The sequence below is a fragment of the Sarcophilus harrisii genome, chromosome 1 (assembly GCF_902635505.1).
Source record: "Sarcophilus harrisii chromosome 1, mSarHar1.11, whole genome shotgun sequence".
Lineage (NCBI taxonomy): Eukaryota > Metazoa > Chordata > Mammalia > Dasyuromorphia > Dasyuridae > Sarcophilus > Sarcophilus harrisii.
The window spans coordinates 301,053,893-301,076,346 of record NC_045426.1 but is presented as its reverse complement, the minus strand read 5'-3'; the positions used below and the strand labels follow the sequence as shown (position 1 = coordinate 301,076,346).

Sequence of the window (22,454 nt, the reverse complement as noted above, 5' to 3'; positions counted from 1 at the left end):
CTACTTTGGAAATGGGAGGGACCTGAATGACTATCTAATTCAACCCATACAAGGAAAAGAAAGCCTCCTCCAAAATACATAGCAAAGGGTCAGTTAGCCTTTTTGATAAGACTTTAGTCAGAAGGAAACCATTACAATGCAAGTTATTTCACTTTTGGATATCTTTTCCTAGTAAGTTTTTCCTGACATCCAGCCTAAATTTGCTGCTTTTCAACTTCTATCCATTCTTCTTCCTTCTGGGGCAAAATGAATCAAGACTAATACTCCTTTCTCAAGACAAGCTTTTAGAAGTGGAGGGTAGCAGTCATGGTCCCCTGAGTCTTTCTCTAGTCTAAGAACTACTTCCTCCCATTTATTCAGTCAGTAAACATTTATTGAGCATTTACTATGTCCCAGTCACTGTGCTAAGTGATAGGAATATGAAGAAAGATAAAAAGACAGTCCCTTCTCCCAAGGAACTCAGAGTCTGAAGGCAGGGATAGTATAGCATACAAACAGATATATACAAACAAGATACATACAGGATAAGTTAACGAGCTAAGAGAAGGTACTAGAATCAATTGATCTTTATATGTTAAGAACTCAGAGCTGGCCGTGTTCCTTATTTCCTTCTTCAGCTTACAAATGTTCTTCCTAAATTGTGGTATCTAGAATTTATTATATATATCATATCACTTATGATCTAACTAGGACAGAGTACAATAAATGAATACTTTCTTATTTTTGGAAGCTATGTATGTCTCCATTAATGTAGTCCCAGATCACAATCATTTTTTTGCCTGTCATCTCACTGTTGACTCCTTTTATGGTTTTAGTTCACTGATACATTAATCCAAAAATTTATTTGACACACTATTTAACTCTCACATCATAGGTGCCTGAATTGATACCTAAAATTCCTACCCCCAAAAAAATTGGAAAACCAGGAAAAAAGAGAGTGAAATTTTGTGAAAGTTTTCCCTTCTTTCATCTAAAAAATCCAAAAAAGAAGGAAGAAGAGCTGAATTATTGATATCTCACCAATAAACAGATAGAAATAAAGTACATATGAATTTCTTCATAGCAGGAATCTCTTAAGAAATATTGCCTTTTATACCAGAAGGATTAGAATATTGATGGTTATCTAATTGAACTAGATTATCCCTTGGCTTAAGTTATTCACTCCCTAGAATAAGAAGTGTTCTTTCAAAAGCTAAACAAAACTTCCAGACTTATGGGGGTGAGGTAGGGAAGGATATATCGCCCATAAACAAGAGTGGACTAAATGTAGTCACCTTCCAATTATTTACACTAATGAAAAAGTTTTTTTTTAGGTTAGGTAATAAAAAATATTAGAAAACATTTAAAATTATATTTGATGAAGAAGTAAATTAAGCATTGCTATTTTCTAATAACAGCTTTGTCCTCCCTATTACACTTATTTTATGTTTACTTTCTATGGTATTAGCTAAATAACTTATTTTAGGAGGTGACTTTTGGTTCAGTAGATATTAGCAAGCTCGGAATGAAACATTCATCATATGTAATACAAAGAGTACATAATGCAGATTCTGAAAATCCAGATTTAAAAGTACCATCTTCAGAGTGTTAATGATATGTCTCAAAATGTTTATTTCACCAAGAAGGAGTAAAATATTTAGCATGTCAATCTTTATCCCAATTAGTCAATCAACAAACATTTATTAAGAACCTACTATATGTCAGATATAGGAGATTCAAAGAAAGGCAAATGGAACATCTCTGATCTGAAGAAGTTCCTAATCTAATGGGGGAAAAAGATGTAAACAACTATATACATATTATATAAAGAAGAAATAATCAACAGAGGAAAGGCATTAGAATTAAGAGGGATTGGGAAAAGCTTCCTGCAGAGGGCAGGGTTTTAGTTGGGAATTAATAGAAGAAATCTGAGAGGACAGGAGGAAGGAAAGCATTTCATGAATGAGAGAACCAGTGAAACTGCCCAGAGATAGTGTCTAGCTCAAGGAACAGATAGCAAAAAGGTAGCTATCAATGTATTAAAGAGTATAAGGGATGAAAGGAGGGAAGCCTAGAAAAGGGAATAGATTATGAAGAGTTTAACATACAGAAGATTTTAAATTTAATACTGGAGATGACAAGGAACCATTGGAATTTATTGAACAGGGTAGATACTTGATCTGACTTGTGCTTTAGGAAAATCACTTTAGCAGCTGAGTGGAGGATCCTATACATTATCCTTCCCTATAGGGGAGCCCACTTTCAGCCTTCAACTCTAAGAAAAATAATTAGATTGTTATGACTATTCTCTCAAAATAAATCAATTACCCTCTGTCTCTATTGACTATCTTTGTGATTTCCCAGATCAAAATGCAATTCCCTTGTCGATTATTACCCTAAATATATTGTCTTCTCCTATTAGAACATACACTTCTTAAGGACAGGAACTATGTTTACTTGTGTTTATATATCTCTGACCTTTAAAACATTGTTTAGCACATAATAATCACAATGTTGGCTTTTCTATTCATTCCTCTTTTCATTCTTATTCTAAGGGTATGTAACAGACTTTTATAAGCCTGAGGGACTAGAACCCAGTTATCAGAATGTACTCTTTAACAAAGGTATACACTAGATCCTTGTTGTGGCATTCACTTCAAAATACTTATGTATTATGGTATTGATCAAATTTATTTGGTCGTCCAAAGAAACCCAAAGGAAATTAAAAGTGATAGTAGTAATAGTATTTAGTTCTAATAGTAGTGGTGGTGGTAGTGATAAGGTCTAGATTTAGGGAACCAAAATGAGATTAGGGTTTCTGGTGGTCAGGGAGTTAAATGATAAGGTCTAGTGGCAGGTTCGAGATTCAGGGAACCAAATAGAAAGGTTTGGCTCCCCTGCAACCCCTAGGGATTCGGCACAAGGGTAGGGAGTTTGGGGGGACTCTCTTCTGACAGTGCAATGGTTCTCTAATGAAGGAATTTACAGACCCAAAAACATAGATTGATAAAAATAGATTTATTATGGGGATTGGGAAGTTAGGTTAGAAATCCTCATAGAGAGGCATAAAGTCTGGTTAGGAATAGGTGGGTAAAGAGGATAACACTGGAAAAGAATATTATTCCAGCAGGCAGATCTATGGAAAATGGAATTTTGCACTGAGAATGCAGTTCTCAGTGGACGGAAGGTCCTGGCAGCAAAGGGAGCTGCCAAGATCCATCTGCAAAGACTTTAGTTGATGGAAGCTTATTATATTGGGTGTCTTAGTGGGGGCTGGGAGAGCCAAATCTCCTACTGGAATTCAAGGGGATGCTTTTTGACCAGGATTTGTAATTGAATCAAAGGATCTGGCATCCTGGAAAGATACCTTGTCTGAGGAGGATATGCCTCAGCCAGAAGAGGCTGGGAATCTGAAAGGAATCATAGATCAATAGGAAATATAGTTTCTTAAAGGGACCACAACCTGCTTCAGTAGTAGTATTAGCAATAGTTGTCTTAGGAATGATAGTAATAGCAGCAATAATAGTAGAAGTAGTAAAATCATTATCAGTAGTGGTAGTAATAGTAGTAGTAGCAGAAGCAGTAATATCAGTATAGGTAAAGTAGTTGTAGCAGAAGAAGTCATATCAATCATTATTGTTGTAGTAGAAGTAGTAGAAATGATAGTAGTAACAGTTGTAGTAGTAGTAGTAATAGTAGTAGTAGCACTCTTATTATCCCCATCTTAAAGATGAGAAAATTGAGGCTGAGAGGTTAGGTGGCTGTCCAGATTCATAGAATTAGTAAACATCAAAAGCAGAATTGAATTCAGGTCTTCCTGACTCCAAGCCAAGATCTATCCAGTATGCTCACTAAAGGCCATTCCTAGGAATATAAAACTTACTTGACTAACTGAGGAAGGCATTCAGAAAAATGTTCTTCAGGAAACCAGAATTTAAGGCAAGGAGAATTGGGCCTGAGTCATTCAACAATATGCAACATATGGATATTGTGAGTTATCCAAGGAGATATAGATATATGTGGCCTATCTTATTTCCAGCTGAGCACAGTCTTGGCTCTGGGATTTGTGGCCTTTGGGAAGTCAACAGTGCAACTTAAGTAGGCTGTGAATCTCTGGGGAATGTGGAATACCTTCTATGCTACATATTTCAAAAGGACATGATGTGAAATCATTAACTAAGGTACAGATCTTGAAATGGTAAATGCCAGGACCCAGTGAACTGGCATTCAGTCTAATCCTGGTTCAATTGCTGCCTGAGTGGTCCCATGGCTGCTTCTCTGGGAACATTCTGGTGATTAAGTGTATTTCTCTTGCAAGGGTTAAATGAGCTGATTTAAGGTTAAGAAGGTCATACGCAGACTTGGCAGTGTCTAACCATCTGTGCCCTTGGACAAAGGAATTAACTTGACCTCACCACAGGATTGGAGGTAGTCCATATTTAATGAATATACAGAAAATGTTGATTCATTACAACCAGACTGTTAGATGTGGGCAAAGGGCAAAAATGCCAGATGTTGGAAGGGAAGGAAAGCTGTGCATTCTGCCAACCACACTTAGGGCTGACAAATCCAAGCTTGAAAAAAATTTTTAAATGGATCATAAAACAATATATCAATAAGAGTAATGCTCTTGCTATTCCACCACCACCATTTTATTCCACCACCACCATCATTGCTACTTCCATCCTCTTACACACACACACACACACACAATACCACAAAAGCCTAGAGCCTAGAAGTACCTTTAGAAGATTATCTTGTTCAACCCATATCCTAGGAAGAATCTTTATCTATAATATATATGACAATTGATCATCTAGCCTTTGCTTAAGGACTTCAAGTGAAGGGAAACCCAGTAACTACTCAGTCCATTTGCTGTAAGTGGTATTGGAGCAATCCATCTCCCACCTCTATGACTATGTACAGGCTTTCCCCCTTTTTTCTGGGATGCACTGCCTTTTCATCTTTGTGTCCTAGAATCCTTAGTTTCTTTCAAGATCTAGTCCACATGTTAGCTCCTAGCCTATCTTGATAGGTTGAGCCTCATGATGTCATAGTACTAGTAACAATAGCAGAAGTAATATCAAAAGTAGCAGTAGTTGTAGTAATTACAGTATAAGTAGTCAGCAATAAGAATATCCGAATAAGTTGTAATATTAGTAGCAATAGTAGCAGCAGGAGGAGAAAGAAGAGGATGAAAGCTCTCTCCCTACTAAAATAATGCTATATTAACAAATTTTATTCCCTAGAACACTTCCCTACACAACCTGGTATATTGCTCAGATGAGTGCATAATCCATATGTCACTCTGAAGGCTGCAGTCTATTTAAATTGTAAGTGAGAAATTCCAAGTGGTACTTGAACTTCAGCAATGGTCTGAAAAACCTAAAACATCTATCATGTAGTACTACAGTGGAGTTTACTGTGAGTCCAGCAAATGAAAGGAATGGCTGCCATTTTTTCAGATTATATTGTTGCACATATCATGGTCACCACTTCTTGGATATAAAAAAAGGCACCAAAATGAAAGCAGCATTTATTTTATTTCCTAATTCATATTATGAAAATGAATGTTCATATATATACTGATTCAAGAAAAGATTGGTCATAGAGACAGTATAGCATAGTGGATAGAGAGTCAGGAAAATCTGGTTTAAAGTCTCAGTTCTGACACAAACTGTATTGTGACTTTGGATAACTTCTTTAACCTTTCAGTGCATCCAGATAATTCTCTAAGACTATAAGTCATGGGGAAGATATATGCATTAGTAGAATTGGAATTTTCTTATTTAGGAGTTCCCCCATATCAATGAAATTATAGTTCCAGTCATCATCCCCCATAGCTCCCTCCTAACATCTGGCTTCTCTGATCAAATATCTGGCAAATGACAACCAATTGTCAACAATAATTCCATATGTTAAAAGTCAATGTTGGCAACATCCTGACCTAGAATCAGAGAATTTTAGAGAAGAAAAAAATCATCTTGTTCAAATTCTGCATTTTAGAGATGAGCAAAATGAGACCCTCCAGATGACTGTATCCAACTTCATATAACTAGATAGTGACTACCAGAACAGAGATAGATAGCAATACTTCTTAACTCCTAGTTCTATGGTTTGTCCCAATTCCAGCCAACCCTATTATTTAGGCAATGAGAGAAAGAAAATGGGGGAGGGGGCTGCAAAGGGAGAATAATACAATGTTCATCTGGATAAACATATGCTGATAGCAGAGTTTTCTAAACCATAAGTATAGTAAAATAGCTGGGTTTGTTTTCTCAAATATCTGTTTTTGACCATTGACTTGGCTCAGTCCTTGCTTTCTTGATGGATATCTATTTTTCTTAGGCTGCATCCTATGCAAACCTCTATTCTGTGATCTAAACATTCAATTCCTTTAATAGCCCCTAACATTTTTGTTGAAGTATGTCTATTAGCCCTAACATCTATTAACCCTGTACTGTCCATGTTTCAGTGAAATGATCCAACAACATGGTTCAATGAAAAAGACTAGGATTTGGAATTAGAAGAGTTCATTTGGATTCTAAATCTTCTTAATACTTGTATGTCTCTGAGCAAGTCATATAATCTCCTTGGAATTCAGTTTGCTTATTAAAATGAGGGGGTTAGAGTAGATGGCTTCTTGAGAACTGTACTTTCCTATTCTAAATTGATGATTCTATGATCCAAGAGGCACCCTGAGACAGATACTTACATCTGAATAACCCCATATTCATATAGTCGTATATTCTAAATGTTGTTATAGCATATGTATCTTTATAACTATGACTCAAAAAGAGCGTGATGCTTTTGTGTGATGAGAAATTTCATGTAGACTAGTGACATATCCAAGTACCAATCATAGAAAAATAGCTTATCATAAAAAGTCTTCACTTTCCCTTTCTTTCTTAGATTTGTGCATCTTAGTTGGATTCTTAGTAGAGTTTTCTTAGGGATTTGGGGATCCTATAAGCCTATGACCACTATTTCTTAGTTAGATGCAAAATTTTTCCTATAGAGCAATTTTTTAGGGTATATTGGCAAATATCACTAGAGCTAGCTGATAAGAAAAATGACCAAATTTCAAAGGATATTCTGAGTTTAGGTCACATTTCAGTATAAATTTACACTACTTAACTACATTCCTGTGTAGTAATCATTGATCTTCAAAAGATTCACTTCCTTTCCTTTGGATTTTGTATGTTTCCTAAGGCACTAAAATGAATTCAGATCTCTAAGAAGACTTAATGAAGGCTCAGGCAAATAAATGGTACAGAACATATAGTGCTAAGCTAAGAAATGGGAAGAAATTCAAATCCTATCTCAGATGATTTACCAGCTGTGTGACTGGACAAATGTCTTAATCTCTGTCAGTCTCAGTTTCCTCATTTTTTTTTTAAATGGGGATAATAACAACACTCATCTCTTTAGGTTGTTGTAAGAATCAGTGTGAAAAATTTTGTGAATACAATGTGCTTTGCAAAACTTAAAGTGCAACACAATTATTATACTATATTACTTATTACTTATCAAAGACATGAGGGGCTACAGGAACAATAGGTTATATACACTGCCAAGTATGGTTACTGTGTAGGTTGTTTTTACTTAGCTGTTTTCCTTTATTGTCAGGGTTCATTAATAATGTGTGTGTGTTTCTGTATATATGTGCACACCTACACATATGTATTGAGGGGATGTTTTCTGAAAATAATTGTTGTAAAAACCAAAGACATCAATGGAATTATTTTTGTAAAAATGAGAGTTCAAACAAAAACAAAGTTTTCCTCTCATTTTTATACTAGCAAAGAACTAGAAACAAAGTAGATGCTCATTAATTATGGAATGACAAAATAAATTGTGGTTCATGAATATAATAGAACATTCCTATGCTGTAAGAATTATAAATATAAAGAATAAAGAGAAATATGGGAAAATTTATATGAGCTTATTCAATGAACCAAGAACAAATATATACAACTACCAAATAAATGGGAAAAAAAGAAAATATCCAAAACTGAGTACTCCGATATTATAGTGTCTGAGCCTAATTCCAAAGATAAAATAAGAGAATTCACCTCCCTCCTTCATTTCAGTGGTAGGAAATTTGGATGTGGAACAGTACATATTCTGTCAGATATAGTTAATATGCTAGATAATTTGCTTGATTTTTTCTTTTCTCTTTTTTATTCTTTTGTAATAAGGGACGGTTGTCTAGGAGTGTGGGTGGGGTAGTGAGGCAAGGAAGTAAGGCAGGTTTAAAATGGGAAATGAAGGTGTGGTAAACATAAAACATACCAAAAATATGTTTAAAGGCTTTTGCTTAATTTTCAGTTAAGCAGAATATTCAGTTACAACCTTCTCATTCACAAAGTATTCTGGCTAAAAGGGATCTGACTGTACTTGCCAAAAGATGTTTCACTCTCTCCTTTTTGCGTTGTTTTTCCTAAAATTAAATGAAGATTATGAAATGGGGAAAACACATGGTGGGACAGAAGCATCACATATAATCCAGTTTTATTGCCAGGTAAGAAATTCTTATTAATATAATGAATACATATGTTTACAAAGAAACATTCTTAGAAAACAAACAAACATTTTGTCTTTATTGTAGGAAGTGTTATTGGTATCATAAACTCTGCAGTTGTTAACAAGTATTAACACGGGGTTACTTACAGAACATACAGTTACTAAAATATCCGCACATAAAATATCCTCAAGTACACCAAAAAAAAAAAAAAAAAAAAAAAAAAAAAAAAAAAAAAAAAAACCTGGGCGGGGGAGAGATTTGAATGCAGTTGCCAGGTGTAGCCCAAAGTTGATCATTTTAATAGATTTTCAGTTCCAGCAAGACAAGGAATCAGATAACCTGTTTAGGATGGCAGTCAGAACTAAATGAAAGACAAGTGGGATAGGCAGGAAAAACTAGTCCATCACATCAACCTTTGATTCTCCCTTCTAGCATTGCCCTACATCTCTATGCCATAACAGGATCTTAGCAGTTCTACCTGTTTATCTTAGATTCCATACATACAGCTTGCCTTCCAATATAGCAGCAGGTTTATAGAGTCCTTCCTTGGAGAAGCTCCCATTATTAGCCTAGCTCCAGGAAGAGAAGGCATGGTCAGAGTTGGCTTTAGGCAAAGAGGCTAGTCTGTAGACTCTCCATCCCATATCTTCAGTAACTTATTTGGTGCCAGAGCAGCCTACACTTCATTAAAAAGTTGTTCTTAAGCTCCTAAGGTTTCAGATCTCCTGGCAGGAGAGTGCAGATTCAAAGGTCTCAGGGTTTCCACTTACATTCTTACAACTCTTCAGAAGGAGATCCACAGGCTGGGAATAAGAGACTGTGGGCTATTTGAGGCAACCATGGACAGATAGCCCTTTAGGCTGAAAATCAGGAAAGAGAATTTGGGGGAGATAGATTTTTGGAGAGAGAAGAGGCAATTAGGAAACAGAAGCTGGTAGAGAAAAAGGAAGTGCTCAGCTGAGAGAAAGGGCAGGTTTGGGGACAGGAGTTATTTGGGGAAAGAAGAGGTCATGGATTATAGAGGAAATAAGTTGAATGGAGAAGAAAGGAATCTGAGGGAGAGACCAAGGTCAAAGAAAACTATAATAATAGAATGTTGGAACTGACTTTGGAGATCATCTAATCTGATTTTCTCATTTTTGTAGATGAAAAAACAGACCTGGGTAGATTGAAGGGATTTCCCCAAAGCCACAAGAGTAGTAGGGAGTAGACTCAGGACTAGAATCCTGGTTTCCTGACACCCTATACAGTGTTCTTTCTATTACATATGAAGGAGAAGTGAAAGAGAATGAAAGAGGAGAAATTTTGGAATTGGGGGGGTGGGAGGAGAAAAATCTGAAGAGAAATTGAAGACATGAGCTTGTACCAGGAAGAGATTCAGTAAGCTTCCCTTTGTATTCAGATGTCAAGACACAATGGTGCTGTTCTTTTGGGGTCTGAACATTTGGTGGAAACCAGGCAAAATACCAGAGCAGCACTGAATCCCTTGGTGACTCCTTTATTACCAGCTAAAATGGGGTGGGAGATCTGGAAGGGAATGGCTGATTTAAAGTTGGTCATTTGGTAAATTTGAAAGATGTAAGACCTCTGATGCATTCATCAATGACCCACCGAGACTTGAGTACCTATAATAAAGCATACTACAGCGATGGACTTGAGATGCAGCATAAGGCATCCATTTTTTATATGGCCAATGTGGGATTTATTTTGTTTAATTATGTAATTTTCTACAAGAATTTTTGTTTTCTTTTTCCTTTTTAATGGAAATAGTTGGAAAGAAGAGAAAATAAATGCTTTTTAATTGAAAAGACATCTTTTAAAAATTAAGTCATTTGGGTTGGAAACCACCTCTCAATCTTTCCTTTTTCCCTTTGTGCTCTCTCTCTCTCTCTCTCTCTCTCTCACTCTCTCTCTCTCTCTCTCTCTCTCTCTCTCTCTCTCTCATTCCCCCCCCCCCCATTAATACAAGGGGCCAAGTAAAACAACATAACAGATCCATGTGTCTTTTCTTCTAAAATACCATTAGTCTAAAGAGGTGTTTTTAGGCTTGAAAACCAATTTTAATGAACAAGTTGGGAGTTGCCATTGAGCAAAGTGTGGTCCAGAAGAACTCTGGGAAGAGAATAAATAACAACACATAAGTCTTAAAGGTTGTTGGGTAGGGAACGTGTCTTCTCACCTACATACCCCCTATCATTGCAGCCACTTAGTGGATGGGGTGGGGAGAAAGGGAAAAGGGATAGAATGGGAATTGTCAACAAAAGGAAGTATTAAAACAACTTCTACTACTTGCGTAAAAAAGAAGGAAATAAGCCTAAAGGAACACAGGTTGCACTTAGAAAACAAGACTGTCATTGAACACCAGTGACACATTGAAGGCACCACCCACGCTTAAGTCATTTTCAGTCCAAAGCAATTGAAGTTCAGCAGCACGCTTAAGGTGAAGGGAAGTCAGAAACAGACAGTTAAGTGAGACTCGATTCTGTTCTTGGGAGAAGACAGCCTTTTTTAAAGGTTGGGGGCACAAACTCAGAGTGGAGTGGCAACTACTCCCCTTTGCCCCCTCCAACAAAACAGTCCTTTAGTTGATTAGTTTGTTATTTATTTATTTGTTTTTAAGTGTCAGCATCTTTCTCTTTTTGGAGATTGTGAAAGGAAAAGGTAGATGGTTTTCTTTGTGGTTTTATATAGAGATCTTTAAAAAAAAAGGTTGAGTACTCTCTAAACCACTGTCCCCACCCCCCACCCACCCAACAGTTCACCCCTTTACTTAGTTGCAACAGTTTTTTTATGGATATCACAGGAGATTGTCTCTTTTGCTTTTCCTTTTCATTAGCAATTTGTGGGTTCAGGGTCTGTTTATTTTTTGCTTCCAACAGTGATGATATGAAAGTAAGTAAGCGTGAGGGCTGGGGCTGAGTTCCTTTGCCCTGGGCTTGTCACAGGTACATGTGTCCTGATCACCAGTTAATTAGGATTGACCAAGAACTCAGAACCTTGATATAAAATTCCTGGCCAAAACAATGCATTCAATGCATTTTCATATAATTTCTCCTCTTTCTCATGTGTCACATGAGAGTGCTCCTGTGCTCTCTTTCTCTCTGTCGCTTTCTCACTCTGTGTCTGTGTCTGTGTCTGTCTGTCTGTCTCTCTCTCTCCCTTTGTCTGTCTGTGTGTGTGTGTGTGTGTGTGTGTGTGTGTGTGTGTGTACACGTGTGTGTGTATGCTTTCTTCCTCTTTTGCTCTCATAAGTAGGATCAGACAACTTATAGCAAATGTGTTTACATGGATAGAGAGTCTGGATTGTGCTACTTCTCATCAAGAATTCCAATTTCAAGTTAAAAAAAGGAAAAAAATGTCACACAAGGGTTGGGCTTGTGAGTTCGCCACTGCCTAGGCTTTGAAATCCACATGGTGTTACTCAATTTCTTTCGATGTATTGCTAAATACCCCTGTCTTGATTTTCCTTAGCTGTTCATTGCCAGTTGTAACCCAGGAGAAGCAAGTTTCCAAGTCATCGATTATTGGTTGTCAGTTCTGATTGTAAGTATTTTGTGTGAGGGTGTGGGGGATGGTGGGAAGGGAGCTGTTTTTTAGATTTTGTTTTTTGCCTCTCTCAGTTGAGTGTGCTCTCCAGGATGTTCCCTCTGGTGTCAATCTCAGACAGTCACCTCTGTTTTGCTGTTGGTGATGAAGTATGGCTGTGAGGGCATAAAGTGTTGGCTCCTCGTTGCCAGTGGCTCACTAGAGGTGGGCTCTGCTGTGCCGTGCTTGCCCTTGTTGCCATAGGCCTGACGCCGGAGGGACGGCTCATTGGGGTCCCAGGTCTTGAAGTTGGTGGTGGAATTGTAGGCCAAGGGGTGTGTGTGGAGTTTGTTGACCCGGGACTTTTGTCCATTCTGCTTGGCGGGGCCATGCTCAGGACTGAAAGCCCTCGGAGGTTCTTCCTCTACTCGCACAGGATGAAGTGGTAGGCTCCCCTTGGCTGCCAACTCAGCCAGATGCCGTCGTTTGGAGTAGAAGTCATCATTGACCTTATCAGCTGTGTAGGCCAGAAAGAAGGGCCAGGAAAGGGGAGGTTGGAGAGAAAAAGAGAGAAGAAACAAAAAGAAAGAGTGAATGAAACTGTCAGAGAAACCAATTTGCAACATAAAAATTAGGAAGTAATTCAAAAAAAAGACACACATTAGAAAATTAAGCAGGGCTTGGGAATAAAGTCATAGCCACATAGCCACAGTTTTAATAGAAAAGGTGTAAAATTGTTATTCAGGGAGATTAATTTGGGTTCTATTGCAAGAATGCAGAGTGAACTTTCTAGTCTTGCTAAATGAATCTCCATAGTCTGTCCCTAGAACAAGACACCTGAAGCATAATGGGAGTTGAAAGTATTTTGCTCACCTCAACTCAAATACCAAGCAGGCAGGAAAGATCTGCAGTTACAACCAGTCTACAAGAGTCCATCAGATCAGATCCATTATTTTAAATGTCTTTGCTTTCCCTAACTAGGGCAATTCCTATTTTCAACTTTCATAATGTCCCTAGAATCTAGCACTAGGGATAATAGATTAAATCCTGAAGTTTCATTTCATTCTAGCAAAACTAGAGGGAGATGTTTTAAACCAAAGACTGTTTGGTGTCCTGCAGCTATACTCAAATTACTGCTTGGTTAAAAAATTATACTTTAGATTTAAGTCTAAAACAATACAGCATCTTATAACAGTGACTATGTTTCATATAGGGCCATGGAGATATTATCATAAGTATTTCCATGTTACAGATGAAGAAACTAAAACTCAGAAAACAGTGTCCCATAGTAGCATAAGAAAGACAGTATTCGAATCCAAATCTATTTAATGAATGAATATATCCATGTGTGTGTATATATATATATATATATATATATATATATATATATATATATGTAAATACAGAATAGGTAAAAGTGAAAGGGGAAGGCATTAGCAGATATGGAGATGGGGAGATTCTGACCATTATAGAAGGTGAGATTTGAACAGTCTTGATACAGTAAAATACAGTGACAGGCAGGTTCACTCCAAGAGCAACTCTGAAGTTTGGACCTTTTCCTTCCAATTCCCACTATCTGTTTTTCAACAACTTATCTAGAAACCCATATATATATATATATATATATATATGTGTGTGTGTGTGTGTGTGTATGTGTATATATTCATACATATGTATACATGTGTATATATCATATGTGTATATAATTATATATATGCATATATATGTTTCTATACAATCTCAATGGTTCTTTACAATAATCACATGAGGGAAATAGCACCAATATTATTATGCCCATTTTACAGATTAGAAAAAAAGCTCAGAGTTTGTTACCTCATAGTTAGCTTTATTATGCTAAGTGTTTGAAGCAGGCTTTGAACCCAAATATCTCCTGATTTAAATTTCAGTACCTTTTCCATTATATCATACCCATGCTGGAAAACATGTTTTAGTGTCTGAGGCCCTATCCTAGTGTGAGTGTGACAGTGATTCCAAAATATCCTAATAATTTGATTTTTCAAGGAGCAGATTATGGAAAGATTTAAAGCAGAAATATAAATGGATCCAACATGTGCCTCTAACTCTGTTCTAAGGTTTTATCCTGGATGGTTGTCTCTCTGTTATAGCTGATGTACCTCTTCCTGAGAAAAGCAACACAAAACAAAACAGCTTTTTTCCTCTCAGACAGACCTGTCTGCCTTCTTTCCTTAACCATAGTACCAGAGTGCTCTTTGACATGACATGAAAATAAATTTCTCTCTCTCTGTCTCTGTCTCTCTGTCTCTCTCTCTCTCCCTGTTTCTCTCTGTCTCTGTCCTTGTTTCTCTTTCTCTCTCTGTCTCTGTATCTGTCTCTCTGACTGTATCTGTCTCTCTGTCTGTCTCTGTCTCTCATTTTCTCTCTCTGTCTCTCTCCTTCTCTCTCTCTGTCTCTGTGTCTATCTATATCTGTCTATCTCTGTCTCTGTCTCTCTTTCTCTCTCTTTCTGTCTCTGTCTCTCTGTTTCTGTCTCCGTCTCTTCCTATCTCTATCTCTGTGTTTCTGTGTCTCTGTCTCTATCTCTATCTCTATGTCTGTATTTGTCTCTGTCTTTATCTGTCTCAGTCTGTCTCTGTCTCTCTGAATCTCTCTGTCTCTATCTCTTTCTGTCTGTCTCTCTGTGTGTCTCTGTCTCTCTGTGTCTGTATCTGTCTCCATCTTTATCTCTCTCTCTGTCTCTGTGTCTCTCTCTGTGTCTCTCTGTGTCTCTCTGTCTCTCTCTCCTTCTCTCTCTCTCTCTCTCCTTCTCTCTCTCTCTCTCTGTCTCTGTCACTCTCTCTGTCTCTGTCAATCTCCTCTCTGTTTCTCTCCTTCTCTCTGTCTATCTCTGCCTGTCTGTCTGTCTGTCTCTCCTCTCCCCACCTCTATCTGTCTCTATCTCTGTCTCTATCTCTGTCTCTATCTCCCTCCCTCTTCCTTCCCTCCTCCCTCCCTCCCCCTTCCTTCCTCCCTCCCCTTCTCTCTCTCTCTCCTTCTCTCTCTCTGTCTCCCTCCCTCCCTCCTTTCCTCCCTCCTTTCCTCCTTCCCCCCACCTCTCTCTCTCTGTGTGTCTCTTTTTCCCCCTCTCTTCCCTCCCTCCACCTCTCTCTATCTATGACTGCCTCCCACCCTGTCTCTTTGGGACTATTTATCAGTCAGGCATTTTCTCAGAGGGAGACGGAGAGGGCAAAGCTATAGCTGAACCATTCCCTTTTCTACCAAATTAAACAAATTGCTTATTATACCAGGTATGAACAGCTCCCAATTCTCAACAGCTGGAAAAGATATTGCATATTCAGAAAGTCCTAAAGGGGAAACAGCTTTTGAGGCATCCAGCTGCTATTCCATAAGGACAAATGGGAATAGAAGCCCACAGTAAGTGAAATCATCAGAGCACATCTGGACACCCTGCCTTACCCAATTCCAGTCCATTTTCTGGCCTCCAGAGTGGCCTCTCTGGATCTTTCCTAACCTACCACTGCCCTTGTCAAATGCACTTTGACTATATGAACACACACAAAATGTATATGTGACTTCCCATAAATTGCATAGGTGAGTATAGAAGGTTCTTGCTGCAATTGGTCCTTAAAAGGGTAAGGGGGAAGTTGAGGTAAGATAGAATTTACCTCTAGGACTTAAATTGGGGTTAAGTATAAAATACTGTCATCTGATGATTGTTAATTCATAAACCTTTTAGAGCTGGAAAAGGCTTCAGACATTAAGTGTAATATTTTGTAGTTGAGAAAGCTGTCTCAGAGTGGAAAAGTAATTTCCTATTTAGTGGCAAAGCTGGAATTAGAGCTGAGGTCTCCTGAATATAAGCATTGGGGCCTCAGTTTTCTCATCTGAAATAAAAGAGGATCAGACTAGGAAACTTCTGAAGTAGTTACCTTTTCACTCTAAATCTATGGCATCGAAGTTGATTGTCACTTGTGACTAATGACACAACTATACAGTGAATTTCAAGATTTATTACATATATGTGTACGTATTCACATATATACCTTTCAGTTATCTGATCTCTCCCTCTCCTTTTCTTCCCTTTTCTTCCCTCCCTGACCTCTTTCTCTCCTCTACAGATCGTAAAAGCCATGTTGACTGTCACTATGTTCTAACTCAATGAGAACAGTGGCCAGCAAAGTGACATACTCAGAATGGGGTTTAATAAATCTTTTTCCCCATCCAGTATTCACTGAAATCTTAATTAACCAGAATCTCCTACTGATGTCCTATTCTCCCAACCTTTAATTTCCACATGGTTTTAAGGAGAAATAAATCACATGTGTTTTTATTCCCTGATTCATCTTTTAAGATATACTCTAGGATCATTCCATATTCAATCTAATAACTATATCTTCTGCATTTAGCATTTAAGACTGTGATATAGCTTGTTCATAATGACCCTAGAGCATTTCAACTAGAAATCCTGTTACAATCACTACGTTATCCCTCCTTAAGCAACTAGGTGGTAGATTGTAGAGATTATTGAGTTTGGAGTTAAGAAGAGCCAAGTTTAAAGTCTGCCTCCAGAACTTATTAGCTATGTGATACTGGGCAAGTTATTTAATATCACTTTGTCTCAGTTTCCTTATCTATAAAATGGGGCAATAATCATCTGAGTCTTTTTTTTTCTTTCTTCAGTTGTGTCTTCTAACTCTTTGTCACTCCTTTTGTGTTTTTCTTGGTAGAGATATTAGAATGGATTCCCTTTTTTTTCCCCCTTCAATTCATTTTATAGATGGGGAAATTGAGATAAACAAGACTGATTTTTTTCAGGTCATGAAACTCATAAAAATATCTGAGGCCAAATTTAAATTTAGGAAAATGAGCCTTCTTGATTCCAGGTCCAGCATTCTATCTATTGCCACTTAGCTGCCCCAGGAGTAATAACACCATTTAGCTTATAGAGTTTTATGTATATGTAATGTGTGTGTGTATGTGTATATGTACACATAATATACACACACACACACACACACACACACACATACACACCCCAATATCTTAAGGAATAAGATGTTCCTTAAATGTTAGTTGTTATTTTAGAGCAAAAAAGTAAACTCAGTGGTCCCATTGGAAATCCTTTCAACAAGACTTGAAACAAAAAGAAATTTTTAATTAACCCTGAATTCACCAGAAAGGAAAATTCACCAGAGCTGTTTCTCTTCATCCCCATTCCTCAGGCACCCCTCTGAGCAGAGATTTTACTTTATTTGTTGAGCTGAAGCTATTCAAAGTATGCTCCCTTGAGGAGAAAGGAGACTTTAAACCTTGGCTGTCAGCCTAGTTTCAGGGAATCCAATCCAAAGACTATTCTGGCTCCTTGTGGTGTTATTCTGTCTAAGTCTATTAAGAAGTTCCCAGTGAGGGAAATGAGAAATTCATTGAGGGGCCCTATTAAGAACCATTAATGAATTCATTAACCTAATCAGCCCTGGGTGCTTCCTGGGCAGACAATTGACAGGATTAGGCAAGTAATAGATACTCATGCCCTTTTAGGAACAGTAGCCTTCCCAGGTCAGATATTTCTTGGTTTAAACAAGTGTGTGTGTGTGTGTGTGTGGGGGGGGGGGGGAAGGTTTCTCTATGATGACTCTAATTGCCTTGAAGGAGTCAGTGTTGTAAAATTAAACTGTACCTGCCACCATCTGTCTCTCCTTTAATTAGCAACAGAGTACTTGCTGTAACATACAGGTGCACAACAGAATTTAATGACACTTTCATTAAAATGGAGAATGCCAAAGTAATAATCAGTTTTCAAAATAAGATGCACCTTGGAGGCACAAGGCCAAGTTCATGAGGCTTTCCTCAAGGTAAACCAATCATTAAGTAGTGACACTTATGTTTTATTTTCTTTGAGACTTATACTTATCTGACTTAGGTGATAAATTCCACTCCGTGAGTTAACTCCCCCATCTAAATATTCCAATGTCTCCAATACTCAAATACTCCAATGTCGCAGTGTTCACCATGTTTTGCTTACCTGAATTTTCAACCATCATATGGGATGCTTGTATTCTTCCCAGATATCTAGACCTGTGATTTCATTGATATATTGAATTCTTGGGTGAGGAAACACTCTCTACCAATGTGAATTAATATAATTTCTGCAACTTAATGGACATGGAATATTACATATAGAACCCTGATAGACTTACTGTCTTGTCCAAGTTGCTGTAGTTAGGATGTGTCAGAGCTAGGACTTGAAGCCATAATCTCCTTGATTTGGAAACTGACTTTCTATCTGCTACTTATTGCTTCATTTATCTGTCTTTAAGGGATTGGATTCCATTTGTTGACTTCCCTAACCCCCTATCCAAATATGCCCATTCCTCTCAACTCTCATTATGTTTTATTTGTCTCCATTCACAAACCCATGTGGAACAGATGCCTGGGCTCTTCTCACATACAACTAAAACATGTTACTATTTTAAAACTCATTTTTAATGTGAATGGGAAGAGCTACCCTCTTGGAAATGGAAAAGTGGTATTTTCTCAGCCTTGTTCTTTGAAGGCAGCAAGTCAGAAGGACCATAGGTAAGAGAGAAACCAATTGTACTAGTAATTCTAAAAAGAAGACCTCTCTATTCCATTTCTACTCTTTCCATATTTCCACATATAATACTTCCTTTCACTCCCACAAGCATACAGAAGAATTATATGATAATCTGTTGCATTTGTATTGAATGCTAGCTCTAACCAAATTTCTCCTAGGTAAAAACAGACATGATCTGGATAGCATACTTCAAGCAGTCTCCAGTCCCAGCTCAGAAGGCAAATTCTGGGAAACTAGGTTGTTTCCTGAAAAGAGTAAATAAAAATATGCCATGCAAACACAAAGGGCCACTGTGCTCAAGGCCAAAGCTCAGAGCTGAACAATTAGTTTGGGACAGTGCTCCATGTATCCCAGGAGCAGAGCTCAGCCAAAACAGTTAAAAAAAGAGGAAATACAAAAAGAAAAGGAAAGAAAATTTTTGAACAAGAAATAGAAAAGAAACTTTACCATAGAAAGCTACTATGGTGACAGGGCAGACCAAAACACAAACTCACAAGAGGACAAAATGTACACAGAAGAAATCTCAAAGAGTGATATGAATTGGTCTCAAGTCCAAAGAGACTTCTTGGAACTTCTCATAATAATCTTCAAAAAGTAAATAAGAGAGGAAGAGGAAAAAATGAGAAAAAAAATGAGAGGTATGCAAGAGAAAGTCAACAATTTGGAAAAGGAAGGCAATTCCTTAAAAAATAAAATAGGCCAAATGCAAAAAAAAAAAAAAAAAAAAAATCCATTGAAGAAAACAATAACTTCAAAAGCAGAATTAACCTAATGGAAAAAGAAATACAAAATCTAACTGAAGAAAATAGCACATTAAAAACTAGCATGAGGCAAATGAAAGCTAATGGCTCTATGAAACATCAAGAATCAGTCAAACAAACTAAAAAGAATGAAAATATGGAAGAAAATGCAAAATACCTCATTGAAAAAACAGCTTACCTGGAAAATAGATCCAGAAGAGAGAATTTAAAAATTATTGATGTATCTGAAGGTCATGACCAAAAAAAAAAAAAAAAAAAAAAGACCCTGGATAGCATGCTTCAAGAAATTTTCAAGGAAAACTACCCCGATATTCTAGAAACAGAAAGGGTAATAGTCATTGAAAGAATCCATCAATCATCTGTGGAAAGAGATCCCACAAGGAAAACCCAAAGGAACATTGCTGCAAAACTTCAGAACTACAATCTCAAGAAAAAAATACTGCAACTGCCAGAAAAAAAAGCAATTCAGATATCAAGGAGCAACAGTCAGGATAACCCAGGATCTGGCTATTTCTACAATAAAGGATTGGAAAGCTTGTAATACCATATTCTGGAAAGCAAAGGACCTGGTGTTATAACCAAGAATTAATTACCCAGAGATACTCAAGAGTTATCTTTCAGGGGAGAAGATGGAACTTCAATGAAAAAAAGACTTTTCAATAATTTCTACTGAAAAAACATTACTAAACAGAAAATTTCATCCATAAGCATAGGACTTAAGAGAAGTATATAAAGGTAAACAGGAGGGATATATATATACATACATATATATATATATATAAAATATTATTTAAAAGTTAAATTGTTTTCATTCCTAGATAAGGAAAATAATATCCTTACTTTTTGAAAACTGTATTTGTCACTGAGACAGAGGGAGGCATCACTTGGACTGAGAGTGTGGTTCTGAATAGACTCTGATGAGATGACTTCAAAGAAAAAGACATTAGAGAGTGGGAAAAGGTTTATATTTGAAAAAGAGGAAGAGGAAGATATAATGGGACAATTAGTTTACACCAAGAGGCTCAAAAGACCAATTACAATCCAGGGAAAGAAGGGAAGGGGATGAGAACTGGCTGAAGTTTGATCTCATCAGTTTTGAATCAAAGAGGGAATAATTTAATCATTCAGTTGGGTATAAAAATTCATCTAACCCTATAAAGCAGTAGGAGAAGAAAGAGAAAAGAAAAGGAAATGGCTGGATAGAAGGGAGAGCAGAAACACTAGAGGGGGAAAAAGGTAAGAGAGAGGGGAGGGATAATACGAGATAAAGGAGTGGGTGAAATGGGTAAACAAAAATGCTACTAAAAACAAGGTGGAAAAAGAGAACAAAAGCTTATATAGGGGAGAAAATAGGATGGAAGGAAATATAGAGTGGGAAATCATAATTGTGAATACGAATGGAATGAACTCTCCCATATAATGGAAGCAAATAGCAGAGTGCATTAAAAAACAGAATCCTACAATATGTTGTTTGCCAGAAACACACTTGACACATATAGAATAAAGGGAAAAGGCTGGAATAAAAGCAGAGGTAGCCATTTTGATCTCAGATAAAACAAAAGTAAAAAATAGATATAATTAAGAAATAAGGAAGGAAATTACATCTTGATAAAGGATACAATAAACAATGAAGCAGTAAAGATACTAAATGTATATGCACCAAGAGGTAGAACATATAAATTCCTAGAGAACATATTAAGCCAATTTCTGGAAGAAATAGACAGCAGAACTATATTAGTGGGGAACCTCAACCTTTCCCTCTCAGGAACAGACAAATCTAACCCCAAAATAAACAAGAAAGAAACTAGGGAGGTTAATAGAATCCTAGAAAAACTAAGTATAATAGACCTCTGGAGAAAACTGAATAGAGACAGAAAGAAATACACTTTTTTTCTAGCAGTACATGGCACCTATACAAAAATTGACCATGATTAGGATATAAAAACCTCATAATCAAACATAGAAAGGCAGAAATAGTAAATGCTTCCTTTTCAGACCACAATGCAAGAAAAATTATATTCAATAAGGGGCTAGGGAAAGATAGACTAAAAACCAATTGGAAGTTAAATAACCTAATTCTAAAGAATGAGTAGGTCAAACAACAAATCACAGAAACAATATATAATTTCATACAAGAGAAGGACATTAATGAGAAAATATACCAAACCCTATGGGACACAGCCAAAGTAGTTCTAAGGGGAAATTTTATATCTCTAAATAGCTACTTGAATAAAATAGAGAATGATGAGATCAATGAATTGAGATTGCAACTAAAAAAGCTAGAAAAAAATTAAGAGCCTCCAATTATATGCCAAATTAGAAATTCTGAAACTCAAAGGAGAGATTAATAAAAAAAACTAAGAAATCTATTGAACTAATTAATAAAACTTAGGGTTGGTTTTATGGGGAAAACAAACAAAATAAATAAACCTTTGGTTAATTTGATTAGAAAAGGGAAAGAAAAAAACAAATCACCAGCATCAGAAATGGAAAGAGTGCATTTTACATCAATGAAAATTAAAGCCAAAATAAAAGCTATTTTGCCCTACTATATGGCAGCAAATATGACAATCTAAACTAAAGGGATCAATATTTGCAAAAAATATAAATTTGCCCAGATTCACAGAAGAGCAAATAAATTACTTAAATAGTCCATTTTAGAAAAAGAAATTGAACAAGCCATTAATGAACTCTCTAAGAAAAAAAATCTCTAGGGCCAGATGGATGTATAAGTGAATTCTACCAAACATTTAAAGAACAATGAATTCCAATACTATGTAACATATTTGGAAAAATAAATAAAGGTGTCCTGCCAAATTCTTTCTATGATACATATATGGTACTGATATCTAAATCAGTAAGAGTCAAAACAGAGAAAGAAAATTATAGACTAGTTTCCCTAATGATATTGATGCAAAATTTTTAAATAAAATATTATCAGAAAGATTACAGCAACTTATCAGTAGAATAATATACTGTAACCAAGTGGGATTTATACCAGGAATTCAGAACTAGTTCAATATCAGGAAAATATTACCATAGTCAACCAGTCAATAACAAAACCTAGAGAAATCATATGATATTCTCA

General features: G+C 36.7%; 1 protein-coding gene across 2 annotated transcripts in view; it reads right to left on the bottom strand.

Annotated features, from left to right (window-relative positions):
* Positions 1–10,342: 10,342 nt before the first annotated feature.
* Positions 10,343–22,454, bottom strand: part of SHISA9 (shisa family member 9) — a 438,119-nt gene continuing 426,007 nt past the window's right edge. For both annotated transcript variants that reach the window (XM_031944408.1, XM_031944414.1), the window contains one exon: positions 10,343–12,548. In XM_031944408.1, coding sequence (XP_031800268.1) covers positions 12,166–12,548 — 383 coding nt within the window. In that variant the 3' untranslated portion in view covers positions 10,343–12,165. The remainder of the gene's footprint in view (positions 12,549–22,454) is intronic.